Raw genomic sequence first — 12,383 nt, 5'->3', positions numbered from 1 at the left:
GCGAGATCCAAACAGTCTTCATAATAACATAAAGACGTCATTTGTCCTTTTGCTCCGTATTGACACTTGTGCTGATGGTACATGAGCCACAGTGGGTGAAACTGCCAGAGCGCGGCCCCAGGTGCGGCCCCGTGCGCAGCCCAGTGCACCAGCCAAGTCACATCCCAGTGCATAAACCCAGGCCCAGGCCCCAGACCACCAGTAAGCAGCTGTTTTTCACTCCTAAGCACTCACCATAAACCCAAACAGAAAGGGGCATCTGGGTGGCTCAGAGGGTTAAGCCTCTGCTTTCAGCTCAGGTCATGGTCTCAGGGTCCTGAGATCGAGCCCCGCACTGGGCTCTCTGCTCAGCGGAGAGCCTGCTTCCCCCTCTCTCTCTGCCTACTTGTGATCTCTGTCAAATAAATAAATAAATCTTAAAAAAAAAAAAACAGGGAACAAAAACAACAACAACAACAAAAAAATAACTTAGCGCTTAATGCCCTTGATGAGGCAGTAACAGGGATTTATTTTATTTTATTTTTTATTTATTTGACAGACAGAGATCACAAGTAGGCAGAGAGGCAGACAGAGAGAGAGGGGGAAGCAGGCTCCCTGCTGAGCAGAGAGCCTGATGCGGGGCTCGATCCCAGGACCCTGAGACGGTGACCTGAGCCGAAGGCAGAGGCTTAACCCACGGGAGCCACCCAGGCGCCCGTGATTAATTTTATTAATAGTCTGGCCCTCGAGTACTCATCTTTGGGGTGTCTTGAACATCCTGTGTGACAAAATGGGAAGTGGACAGGAAACATGCTGCCTGGGAGAGTATGAAGGCTGTTGTTTTCTGGTGGGTAAGCGTTGGTGTGATGACTTAACTCAGGAGTTCTGGGTTTTGAGCTAGCGCCTTCTTTAACGAAACGTTATTTTTACTTGAAAGAATGACCGACAACTAGGATTATTCCGACTTGGGTTTGGGGCAGATAGTTCCTAAACAGTGAGCACAGTGAGCCTAGCACTTCAAGTGAAGCAACTCACAGTATTTGTTGCCAGTGATAAAATTCAGGCTTCCAAGAACATTCGAAATTTGAAAAATTTGTATCAGCCATTGTGAGCTTCTCAAAACTTATGAGATTGGTTCATCAGTGTGGTGTGCTTTTTTTTATATGTATAATAAAATTCATCAGCATTTGGAAGATCGGTGAACCAATATTTTCCAAATGACCAAATGAGTAAAAGATCCATTTTCAGGGCAAGGTGATCAGTGAACTTGAATTTAACAAAGTACTTAAAGTTCACTGAGTCCAGGGGTGCCCGGCTGGCTCAGTTGGTAGAGCCTGTGACCCTTGATCTCAGGGTCATGAGTTCAAGCGCTATGTTGGGCATGGAGACTAAAAAACAGAGCCTAAGTGTGTTCTGGGACCAAAACGTTTTGGGAACCATTGCTTTCTGGGTATGTCTGGTTGCAAAATCTCTAGGTCCTGGGGTCTGCACATCTCCAGCTTTTCTAGGTTATGTGTTTCCCAAAGTGATGTTACCGGTTTAGAGTTCGGCCAGTCACATGTGGAAGTCTCGTTGCTGCACCTCCTCGCCTACACTAGTTCAGTGTAATTTCCCGAGTTGACTGATTCATGGTCTCTCGTTGTGATTCTGCCCTGCGTTTCTCTTCATCACAAGGAAACTAATGATGGGCCTTTTGGGTTTCCCCTTTTGTGACAGGTCAAGCGTCTTCCCCATTTTTTCCTATGGAATTGTCTGCCTTTTTGCTAATGATGTGTAGCTAGTGATTTGTACAACTAAAATCATGCAGCGTATACCTCTTGTGTCTGGCTTTTGTCAGCTTGTTTTGTGGGGTTCAGACCTGTTGTCTGTGTCTTGGCGTGGATGGGCTACTGTGTTTCTGTCCTGGCTGCTGCCGACGGACTTTGTTCTTCCCAGTTTTTAATGATTTGACCAGCGCTGCTACGACCATATTCTTGCATTTGGTGTCTTTCTCATGAAAATATGTTCTTACTTTTTTTTTTTAAGATTTTATTTATTTATTTGACAGACAGAGATCACAAGTAGGCAGAGAGGCAGGCAGAGAGAGAGCGGGGGAAGCAGGCTCCCTACCAGCAGAGAGCCCAATGCAGGGCTCGATCCCAGGACCCTGAGATCATGACCTGAGCCGAAGGCAGAGGCTTTAACCCACTGAGCCACCCAGGTGCCCCTGTTCTTACTTTTAACATATTCACTCCTCTCAACATTTTCCTTTATGATTGATTCGTTCTGTTTGTTTACTATTTAAGAAACCTTCCCCTACATCAAAGTAATAAAGATAATCCCTTCATGGAGCATCTAAAAGCTTTGTAGTTTGGCTTTTTTACTTAGGTATTAGCCATTTGGAAAAAGTCTCGATAACTCACAGAGCAAATCCTCCCACTTTGTTTTTTGGATTTTAGGAGGATGGGGAAGTTTCTTCAAAAGCATCTCGGGCTATTCTTGGTCTTTTGTACATTTTATATACACATTACATTCTGTCAAGTTCCATCAAAGCAAACAAGTGTGTTGGGATTTTACTGGTTTTGTACTGAGTCTTGAAATCAGGGTGGGGAGGGTTGCCTGTATGGCTCAGTGGTTAAAGCATCTGCCTTTGGCTCAGGTCATGATCCCAGGGTCCTGGGATCGAGCCCCACATCAGGCTCCCCGCTCAGCAGGAAGCCTGTCTCTGCCTCTCCCACTCCCACTCCCCCTGCTTTGGTTCCTCTCTTGCTGTGTTTCTGTCTGTCAAATAAGTCAATGAAATCTTTTTTTAAAATTTAATTAAATAAATACAAATAAATTTGCGGAGAATACACATCTTGACAAAATTGAGCCTTCCCACCTATGAGTGTCGTATATATGTTTTCATTTGTTTAGTGTTCTGTAATATACCACTGTAAGCTTTTGTAATTTTCTCTGTGAAGATCGTACCTTTTTTCCAGCTTATTTCTTGATACCTTGTATTTTTTATGGTATTGAAAGGGGATCTTTTTTACTACATGTTTGCTGGTATTAAGTAATACAATTAATTTTTTTTTAAGATTTTATTTACCTATTTGAGAGGCAGTGATCACAAGTAGGCAGAGAGAGGGGGAGGCAGGCTCCCTGCTGAGCAGAGAGCCCCATGTGGGGCTCGATCCCAGGACCCTGAGATCATGACCTGAGCTGAAGGCAGAGGCTTAACCCACTGAGCCACCCAGGCGCTCCATACAATTGATTTTTTAAAGATTTATTTTTAGAGTGTGCTTATGAGTGGGGGGAGGGGCAGGGGGAGAGGGAAGAGAATCACCAGCAGACTCCTGGCTGAGCACAGAGCCCTACAGGCTGGAACCTACAACCCTGAGATCATGGCCTGGGCTGAAACCAATTGTCAGATGCTCAACCAACTGAGCTACCCAGGAACCCCAAGACAACTGATTTTTAAACACTGACTTTGTGTCCAAAAACCTTGCTAAACTCTCTTCCTGATTGAAATAATTTATCTGTACCATCTTTTGGGCTTGCTAAATACACAGTCATATCATCTGAGATTAATGGCAGTTTTATTTCTTTTTTATCCAGCCCTTATTTATTTCTTTTTCTTACTTTATTGATGACCTCTGGTGTGACATGGAATAGAAAGGTAGTAGGGGTGCCTGGGTGGTTCATCAGTTAAGCGTTTACCTTCGGCTCAGGTCATCATCCCATGTGCTTGGGATCCGGCCCCGCATCGGTCTCTGTGCTCATCGGGGAGTCTGCCTCTCCCTCTGCCTCTCCCTCTGTGCTCTCTCTCATTCTCTCTCTCAAATAAATAAAATCTTGAAAGAAAGAAAAAACGAAAGAGAGAGAGAGAAAGAAAAGAAAGAAAGAAAGAAAAGGAAGAAAGAAATGTAGTGATGGAGGGAGGGCCTGGGTAGCTCAGTCGGTTGAGCATCTGACTCTTGATTTTGGCTCAGGTCATGATCCCAGGTTCCTGGGATCGAGCCCCGTGACAGGCTCCATGCTCGGCAGGGAGTCTGCTAGAGATTCTCTCTCTCCCTCTCCTTTTACTCCCCTTCCCCATCATGTGCGAGCATGCACGTTCTCTCTCTCCCCTCACCCAAATAAATAAATCAACCAACCAACCAACCAACCAACAAATAGAATCTTTAAAAAAAAAAAAGAAATGTAGCGATGAGGGCATCCTTGTTCTTTATTTCCATCCCCAGTATGATGCTTGCAAAAGGCTTTCTGTAGCCACCCTCATCAGGTTACAGAAGTTCCCTTCTATTTACTGCTGACCTGAACGGTATTAGTGTTTATCAGATGGATTTTTCCATTTCCATTTCCAGCCATTGAGGTTATCCTGATTTTTCTTCTTTCTTTATTCTTTCCTCTTCTAAAATGTGCTAAATACATTAATTCATTTTCTAAAGTTAAACCTGAGTTCATCAAGATAAGTCCAACAAGATCACGATTCGTATTATGCTCTCAGTGTATTGCTGGGTTCAGTTTGCTAATATTTTGTTGAGGATTTTTGCCTTTGTGTTCAGAAACGAGGTTGACTTCTGACTTTTCTTTCTCCTGATGCCTGTGTGAGGCTTTGCTTCCTGAAGTGAAGTGGGAGCGTTGTCCCTTTTTCTATTCTCAGGAAGACTTTATGTAAGATTGGATTGTCCTCTTGAAAGTTTCATCAAAGCCATCTGTGACACCATCTGGGCCTTGAGTTGGTGTTTAAGGAAGGATCTCTGACTGCCGCCAGTTCACCTTCTTTAACAGTTACGCAACTATTTAAGCTTTCTATTTTTTCAGATACTGCTGTATTTTTCTAGAAATTTTTCTATCTCCTCTAAATTTTTGAATTTAGGTGACTTTTTCTTTTAACTTTTACAACATAGCTGGTGATTCCTCCTTGTCACCCTTAGTAGTGGTTTTTTGTGCTTCCTCATTTGCGTGATGGCTTTTACCAGAGTTTTGTCCATTTTATTAGCTCTTCCAAAGAGCCAGCTTTGGCTTTGTTAATTCTTTATTTCTTTTCCTTTTTCTATGTTTGTTTTGCTTTGTGGATCTCTATTTTTTTTTTAAGATTTTATTTATTTATTTGACAGATCACAAGTAGGCAGAGAGGCAGGCAGAGGGAGAGGAGGACGCAGGCCACTGCTGAGCAGAGAGCCCGATGCGGGGCTCGGTCCCAGGACCCCGGGATCATGACCCGAGCTGAAGGCAGAGGCTTAACTCACTGAGCCACCCAGGCACCCCATGGATCTCTGTTTTTATCTTTATTATGTCCTTCTTTCCCCTTTCATATTTTTGCTGTTCCTTTTTTTTTTTTTAACTTCTTGATTGGGCATCTAGGTCATTAAATTCTTTTCTGTTTTATTCGTTGTAACATTACCCTCCAAGTATGGCTTTATTTGCACCCCAGGGTTTATAAACAGTACTTTCATGAGTCATTCAGATTCACAGGGCATCTGGGTGGCACAGTTGTTTAAGTGTCCGACTCTTGGTTTTGGCTCAGCTCATAATCTCAGGGTCGTGAGATTGAGGCCTACATTGGGCTCCATGCTCAGTGGGGAATCTGCTTGAGATTCTCTCTCCCTCCCTTTGTGCCCCTCCCACTCATTCTGTTTCTCTCCCTCTCTCAAATAAATAAATAAATACTTTCTTAAAAAATTCAGAGTATTTTCGTAATATCTGGTAGGCTCTTCTTAGATAAGTAGGTTATTTGAGTGTGTTCCTTAACATGTAGAGATATTCTTGTTGACATTTTATATGGATTTCTAGGTTGTGGTCAGACAACCTGCTGGATGTATAATTTCAGTCCTCCAAAATGCACAAAAATTAGTGATAACAAAGTGGCCATGATATAGTTTTATAGTCTGCCTTTTATACTTAGTCACTTTGGAGTTTATTTTTATTTGTTCAGTTTGCTCTCCATCTTAAAGCGAAGTCAGTTTGCCTGGAATTCAGAATGACCTGTTAGGGGCACGTGGCTGGCTGAGTCGGTAGAGTGTGTGACTCTGTCTCAGGGCTGTGAGTCCAAACACTGGGTGTGGAGCCTACTTAAAAATCTTTTAAAAGGGGGCGCCTGGGTGGCTCAGTGGGTTAAAGCCTCTGCCTTCGGCTCAGGTCATGATCTCAGGGTCCTGGGATCGAGCCCTGCATCGGGCTCTCTGCTCAGTGGGGAGCCTGCCTCCCCATTCCCTCTCTGCCTGTGTCTCTGCCTACTTGTGATCTCTGTCAAATTAAAAAAAAAAAAAAAAAAGGCTCTTTAAATCTGCCAGCATATAACCATATACAAAAATACTTCACTGGAAAGTGCACTTGAATTTCCTTTGACCTGAAATAGCTCAGTCGTTGTTTCCAGCCCTGAACTGTTGAAATAGATCACCAGTGTTTATTTACTCACACAGCTCTGTCTTGTTTGATGTATAATTTAGCCTGGGTCAGTTCTTTTTTTTTTTTTTTTTAATAATTGTTTTCCTTGAGTATAGTTTACATACAGTGTGACGTTAGTTTCACATATACAAGAAAGTGATTCAGCTTCTCTGTATGCTGTGCTCAGCACGAGAGCGGCTACCGTCTGTCTCCTTACGCCGCTGTCACAGTATCATGGGTCCACCACATTTTTTTTAAGCTTTGAGTAAAGCCCATTTGCAGTGCGAAAAGGGCATAAAAATCAACTGTTTCTTGGTTTTTCTGCAGGCCCGAGGTATGAAGAAACAGGTCATTGACGACTTCATCACCCAAAACAAGTATCTGCTGGCAGCCAGGCTCACCAGCCAGAAGTTCTTCCATGAGCTCTGCCCCGTGAAGCGGTCTCACCGACAAAGGAAGTAAGGATGCCAGGCTCTGCCTCTGCTTGTCGCCGCAGGAGAGGGGACATGTCACACTTCTCTACCGGGCAATTAAACCTCTGCCTGTGATGTCAGAACTTAACTCTTTATGTTAGTAGTGGGGTGTACAAGTATCCAGGGTGCCAGCCTGGCCCCAGGGGGGGGTCAGAGAAGATCTCCCTCATTCATATCCCTTTAGCTAAGGCCAGAAGGATGAGTAGACTTTAGCCAGCTGTCAGGGAGAGCCTGGGTCCCTCTGAAGAAGTCTGGATATGAACATGTCGCTGTTTCCAGTAGAAGGTTCCATGCAGAGCGAGCCTTTGGAGGCCTAGGGTAGGGGGCTGGGAAAACACTAACTTTTGGAAAGTGTAGGACACTGAGGAAATGTCTGAGGAAATGTTGAGAGAATTAGCTGGGAATGGGAAGGCTGAGGCATACTTATTCATACAGAGTATCTAAAAAGTCTAGAAACACAAAGGAAATATTTATTAGACCCCTTTCAGATTAATCAGTCAGTGGCTTTAAATGTAGAACTTTTTCATCGTGCAACGTGTCTAGGTATGGAAGGAAGGAAAACATTCTAGTCCTCGTATTCAAAAATATAACTCCAATATTGTTTAAAATGGGAAAACTTCCCTATGTTTCCAGATATTTCTGATTCCTTTATAAGACTAAGGGAGAAGAAAGACTTGAATTCGATATAAAGAAGAATTTCATGGACTCAAAGATTGTGTACACGGCTTTCAGAAACTATCCCAGATCCATGCACTTCTCACCTTTTTTACTACCGCCACCTCTGGAGACCCCCATGCTAGCCTCCCAGCCAGGCTCTGCTTCCGTTCCGTTCTCTTCCCCCTTGTGCCGTCCAGGCGGTTCTCCACACAGCAGCCAGTGATCTTCCTGGAACTGTGTGCTGGGTCCAGTCTCTCCCCATCCAGGGCTCTTTGCACTTGAGGTTCTCTCTGCCTGGAATGCTCTGACCCCTTTTCACCATATGGCACAGCCCGTTCAGGTCTTTGCTCACCTCTGAGAGGTGACGTGTTCCTGTGCAATCCGGCTAATGGCCCAAGACAGATCTGACCAGCTCTGCCTGTTGTGGAGACACTTGAACAGCCAGCTTCTGGAAGGATTCAGAGGCCTTTGCCACAAAAGAAATTCCCAAGTGTGATAACGTTTGGTTTGGGGAAGCTGTCACCAGTCTAGAAGAGAAGCAGGTCACTGATGACTTGGAAATCGTCTCTCGTCAGAGACTTCTGACGTACAGCTTCCATTAGTAAAATGTATTCGCTTCTGTAAAACGGGCGAGCCTCTTCTTCACCTTCTCTTGTTCTAGCCTCAGCCTTGGAGATGGATTATAAAGTCTTCTCTTCTGTCGTTGTGCAGGTACTGTGTGGTTTTACTGACCCCCGAGGCTACCAAGCTGAGTAAACCCTTTGAGGCTTTCCTGTCCTTTGCCTTGGCAAACACACAAGACACAGTGAGATTCGTGCACGTCTACAGCAATCGGCAGCAGGAGTTTGCCAACACCTTACTACCAGACAGTGATATGTTTCAAGGAAAATCAGCGGTGAGTCATGGATTCTCTTCTTAGTCCAAGCTCTTGACACACTTGTGGCACCTGACCTCTGTTTCTCCCTTCTTTGACAGTTTTGAATACAGATTGCAAGAAATCCAGAAAACTCTGAACCTATTTTGAAGACCTCCTCTTGAAACAATCTTTTACCCTAGTGATTTCACCTCCTAGATTTTCAGCATTCGATCTTCCCAAAAAGCGTCTTTCTTATGAGTAAAGGTTCAAGAGCAATCAGTTCTTTTCAACAATTTTTTTTCCCCATGGCAGGTGTAGTCTTAGAATACCTAGTTTGTAAGGGACACCTGGGTATCTCAGTTGATTAAGTGTCTAACTCTTGATCTCGGGGTCTTGAGTTCAAGCCCCATGTTGGGGTCCACGTCCACTACTTGAAAAAAAAAAATAGAATACCTCATTTGTAAAATCTTCCTTAGGCTTCCTTAGGCAGTAAAATCTCCTTCCTTCTGCCTCTTTCACTTCATTTTAATTGATCTCTCTTCCCTTCCCCTCCTTTGTCATCACTCTACAGAAGCATTAAATTCTTCCCTGTCTTTGTCGTCATTTTGGTAATAATGGAAAATCGTTCTAAAAAACTCAAAGTTCCTTATTACACTTTTAAGTCAGAAGTTACAGGAAAAAGTCTACTCACAAGAAAGAGCTTTAACTTTTAGTAGAAACTTTGGAAAGTCACCATGAACATGGTGTCCTTTGTCAGAAAGAACTTAAATCTCATGCACATACTTTATACCCATCCATATTCCTGTTCGAGCTTATTGGTGCCTTCACTGGATCCTTTTTACCATCCTCCTTGAGAAAAAAAAAAAAAACTTGTAACGGTTTCCGGTCTTTTCCCCCAGGTGTCTATCTTGGAGAGGCGCACCACGGGAGGAAGGGTGGTATATAAAACGCTGGAGGCTCCCTGGACAGGGAGTGAGAGCGATAAGTTCACACTTTTGGGCTACCTCGACCAGCTGCGCAGAGACCCGGCTCTGCTGTCCTCGGAAGCTGTACTCCCGGACCTGACGGACGAACTTGCACCTGTAAGCATGTGGCCCAGGAGAGGGGGCACCGGGCAGGGCTGGCAAGCTCCCAGAGCCGGAGCAGAGGCAGGCAGCACGCTGTGCTGGGTGAGGACCTCTCTGCCCCAGGCTCCGGGGCTCAGCCCTCACCATCCCACATTTTCTCTGTCCCTAGATCTTTCTCCTCCGGTGGGTCTACTCTGCTTCTGACTACATCTCAGACTGCTGGGACAGCATATTTCACAACAACTGGTAGGAGTATTGCTAGATGGAATTTCTTTTTCTCCATCAGTAGCAGAACCACTGTTTTTCTCTTGAATCTGTCTTTCTTTGATTCCAGTGTATACTCAATACAGGCAAGTGGAAGAATGTTTACATGTTTTCAACGACTGTTCCCTTTATCTTTTTTATTTTTTTTTAAGATTTTATTTATTGGGGACGCCTGGGGGGATCAGTTATTAAGCATCTGCCTTCGGCTCACATCATGATCCCAGAGTCCTGGGATTGAGTCCCATATCCGGCTCCCACTCCCCTTGATAGTGTGCTCTCTCTCTGTCAAACAAATAAAGTCTTTTTAAAGATAAATAAAGATTTTGGAGCGGCTGGGTGGCTCAGTGGGTTAAAGCCTCTGCCTTTGGCTCAGGTCATGATCCCAGAGTCTTGGGATCGGGCCCCGCATCGGGCTCTGCTCCGCAGGGAGCCCGCTTCCCCCCTCTCTCTCTCTGCCTGCCTCTCTACCTACTTGTGATCTCTGTCTGTCAAATAAATAAATAAAATCTTAAAAAAAAAAAAGATAAAGATTTCATTTATTCATTTGACAGAGAGCAGCAAGCAGAGGGATACGTATTTGCCGATTGCCCCCTCTTATTTTTTGTGTGTGTTTGCTGATTGCCCCTTAACCACTGGGCCTGTCTTCTACATCGCTGCACCCCTGGTGCCCAGCCCAGGGCCTGACACACATGGAGGCCCGTGTAGAGATGTACATGCCAGTCAGTGAGTTAACCAGAGAACGAAGGGCTCTCCCACTCCCACCCCCAATGATACCGTGAGCTCCTGAAGGGCAGAACCGCATCTCATTCATGTTTGTGATTCCTGGCACCCGGCACAGCTCCTGAAAAATGGCAGGCCTTTGAGGAGTGTTTGTGGGTGAATAAAATTTTAGAGCACCAGTCCTAGAGAACGTCGAAAGGTCAACATTTTCTTCCTCCTCCACCCCTCTGGGCCACGGCTGAATTATTCCAGCCGGGGGGGAAAAAAATAACAATAATCAAAGTAAGGGAAACATTTCCACAGACTTTCTGGTCACCACCCTTGATATCAGAATGTTCTTCCACGTTCACAGCATAAATCCTGTCATTTCCTTCTGCAGAACTTACCAAGCACACCTTATTCTATTGAGACAAGATAATCAGACTCTTAGAATAAGCAATCTGAATTAAAACGGTGAGGGAAAATCTCGTTTTCCCCACCCCCATGCTCACCCTCCCAAAAAAAAAAAACAAAAAACAAAAAACCTTACTTGTATAAAACCATAACCGTGTTTATTGATATGAAAGCCTTTTGGTTTGGGGTTTTTTTGGTTTTGCCTGAGCCACGGAAAAGAAACCCAGTATCATTCACGGGCAGAGCTCAGCAGCCCATCTGGGGCTGACCAGAGTTTGTTAACTCCATTTCAGGCGGGAAATGATGCCTCTCCTGTCCCTGGTCTTCTCTGCCCTCTTCATCCTCTTCGGCACCGTCATCGTTCAGGCTTTCAGGTAAATGGCTCCGTGGCTTCCCAGCCCGGTTTCTCAAGGGTGGGCCCCAAACCTCGGGGTTGTGTGTACTGTTTCTTTCCTAAAACTCCTTGTTTCTTACTTTAGTGACTCGAACGATGAGCGAGAATCCAACCCTCCAGACAAAGAGGAGGCCCATGAGAAGGCCGGGAAGACCGAGCCAAGCTTCACCAAAGAAAACAGCAGGTTTCTCTTAACAGGACACTAAACCCCCCCGCCAGGCAGGAGAGCCACAGGCCGCAGAGTCCGAGAGCGCAGTGTTCGAGTACCTAGTGTCTGTCGGCTCTCTAGGTCCCCTCCTCGTGTGTGAGATGGGAATTTAGGGAAGAGTCAGCTGCTGGGTAGTGTTTACTGAAACCCCCGAGGCCTTTAGACACAGGACCTACTTAGATGCTGCTCAGTGCCTCCAGGCCCGCAATCTCAACCATGGTAATGGGGACAGGAGGCAAAGCAGGTCCGAGTTGCTAGATGACCCAAAAGCAGAGAAGCCTGTGTCACCATAACCATGCGGCTCCCCTTCACCCTGTCCTAAAGCCACTTCTCCACCAGCCACACCGCGGCATCCGAACGGCCCTCTGTAGGCCCAGCACCACCAAGAGGGGACCGTCCCCATCCTGCCGACGTGTCAGGCTCCAGAACATTAAATGACATCCCTTGTCTGGTTGGAACGTAGCATTTTCTTCCTCTTGTTTCTTTTCAAAGTAATGGCATTCCCCTGTCCTGAGACTGTCTTAATTCCTCGCTGTTTCTCCACAGCAAGATTCCTAAAAAAGGCTTCGTGGAGGTAACTGAGCTCACAGATGTAACCTACACCAGTAACCTGGTCCGCCTGAGGCCAGGCCACATGAACGTGGTCCTCATCCTGTCCAATTCCACCAAGACCAGCCTCCTGCAGAAATTCGCTTTGGAAGTCTACACGTTCACTGGGTAAGCGCGTGTGGGAGAGAGGGAGAGGCAGAGGGAGGAGGGGACCGAGGAGAAGGTCATCCTTTCCTCTTTGACCATGAGGGGCTTCATGCATGCGATGAGATGTTGGCTGTGACCTTTCGAGCCCAGAAACCAGAGCCATCACGAGGGGTCCTTTCTCCCCTCGACTTCGTGTCCTGGTGCTTCCGAACAAAGGAGGTTGACTTCTTCCCTGAGTCTTCTTCCCTGAGCATTTCAGGGAACTCTGTCCTCTAGCTCTCGTGTGTTTTCCTGAAGCCAGGCACTGAGAGTCATGCAGTGG

At 45.5% G+C, this 12,383-nt stretch overlaps 1 protein-coding gene across 3 annotated transcripts in view; it reads left to right on the top strand.

Annotated features, from left to right (window-relative positions):
- DNAJC16 (DnaJ heat shock protein family (Hsp40) member C16) overlaps positions 1–12,383 on the top strand; it is a 41,942-nt gene that overhangs the window by 25,939 nt on the left and 3,620 nt on the right. For all 3 annotated transcript variants that reach the window (XM_047726503.1, XM_047726502.1, XM_047726504.1), the window contains 7 exons: positions 6,661–6,791; positions 8,175–8,358; positions 9,219–9,401; positions 9,556–9,632; positions 11,057–11,137; positions 11,243–11,341; positions 11,912–12,082. In XM_047726503.1, coding sequence (XP_047582459.1) covers positions 6,661–6,791; positions 8,175–8,358; positions 9,219–9,401; positions 9,556–9,632; positions 11,057–11,137; positions 11,243–11,341; positions 11,912–12,082 — 926 coding nt within the window. The remainder of the gene's footprint in view (positions 1–6,660; positions 6,792–8,174; positions 8,359–9,218; positions 9,402–9,555; positions 9,633–11,056; positions 11,138–11,242; positions 11,342–11,911; positions 12,083–12,383) is intronic.

The sequence above is a fragment of the Lutra lutra genome, chromosome 4 (assembly GCF_902655055.1).
Source record: "Lutra lutra chromosome 4, mLutLut1.2, whole genome shotgun sequence".
Classification (NCBI taxonomy): domain Eukaryota; kingdom Metazoa; phylum Chordata; class Mammalia; order Carnivora; family Mustelidae; genus Lutra; species Lutra lutra.
Note: the sequence above shows the minus strand (reverse complement) of the source record. Positions and strands in the feature narration are given on the sequence as shown.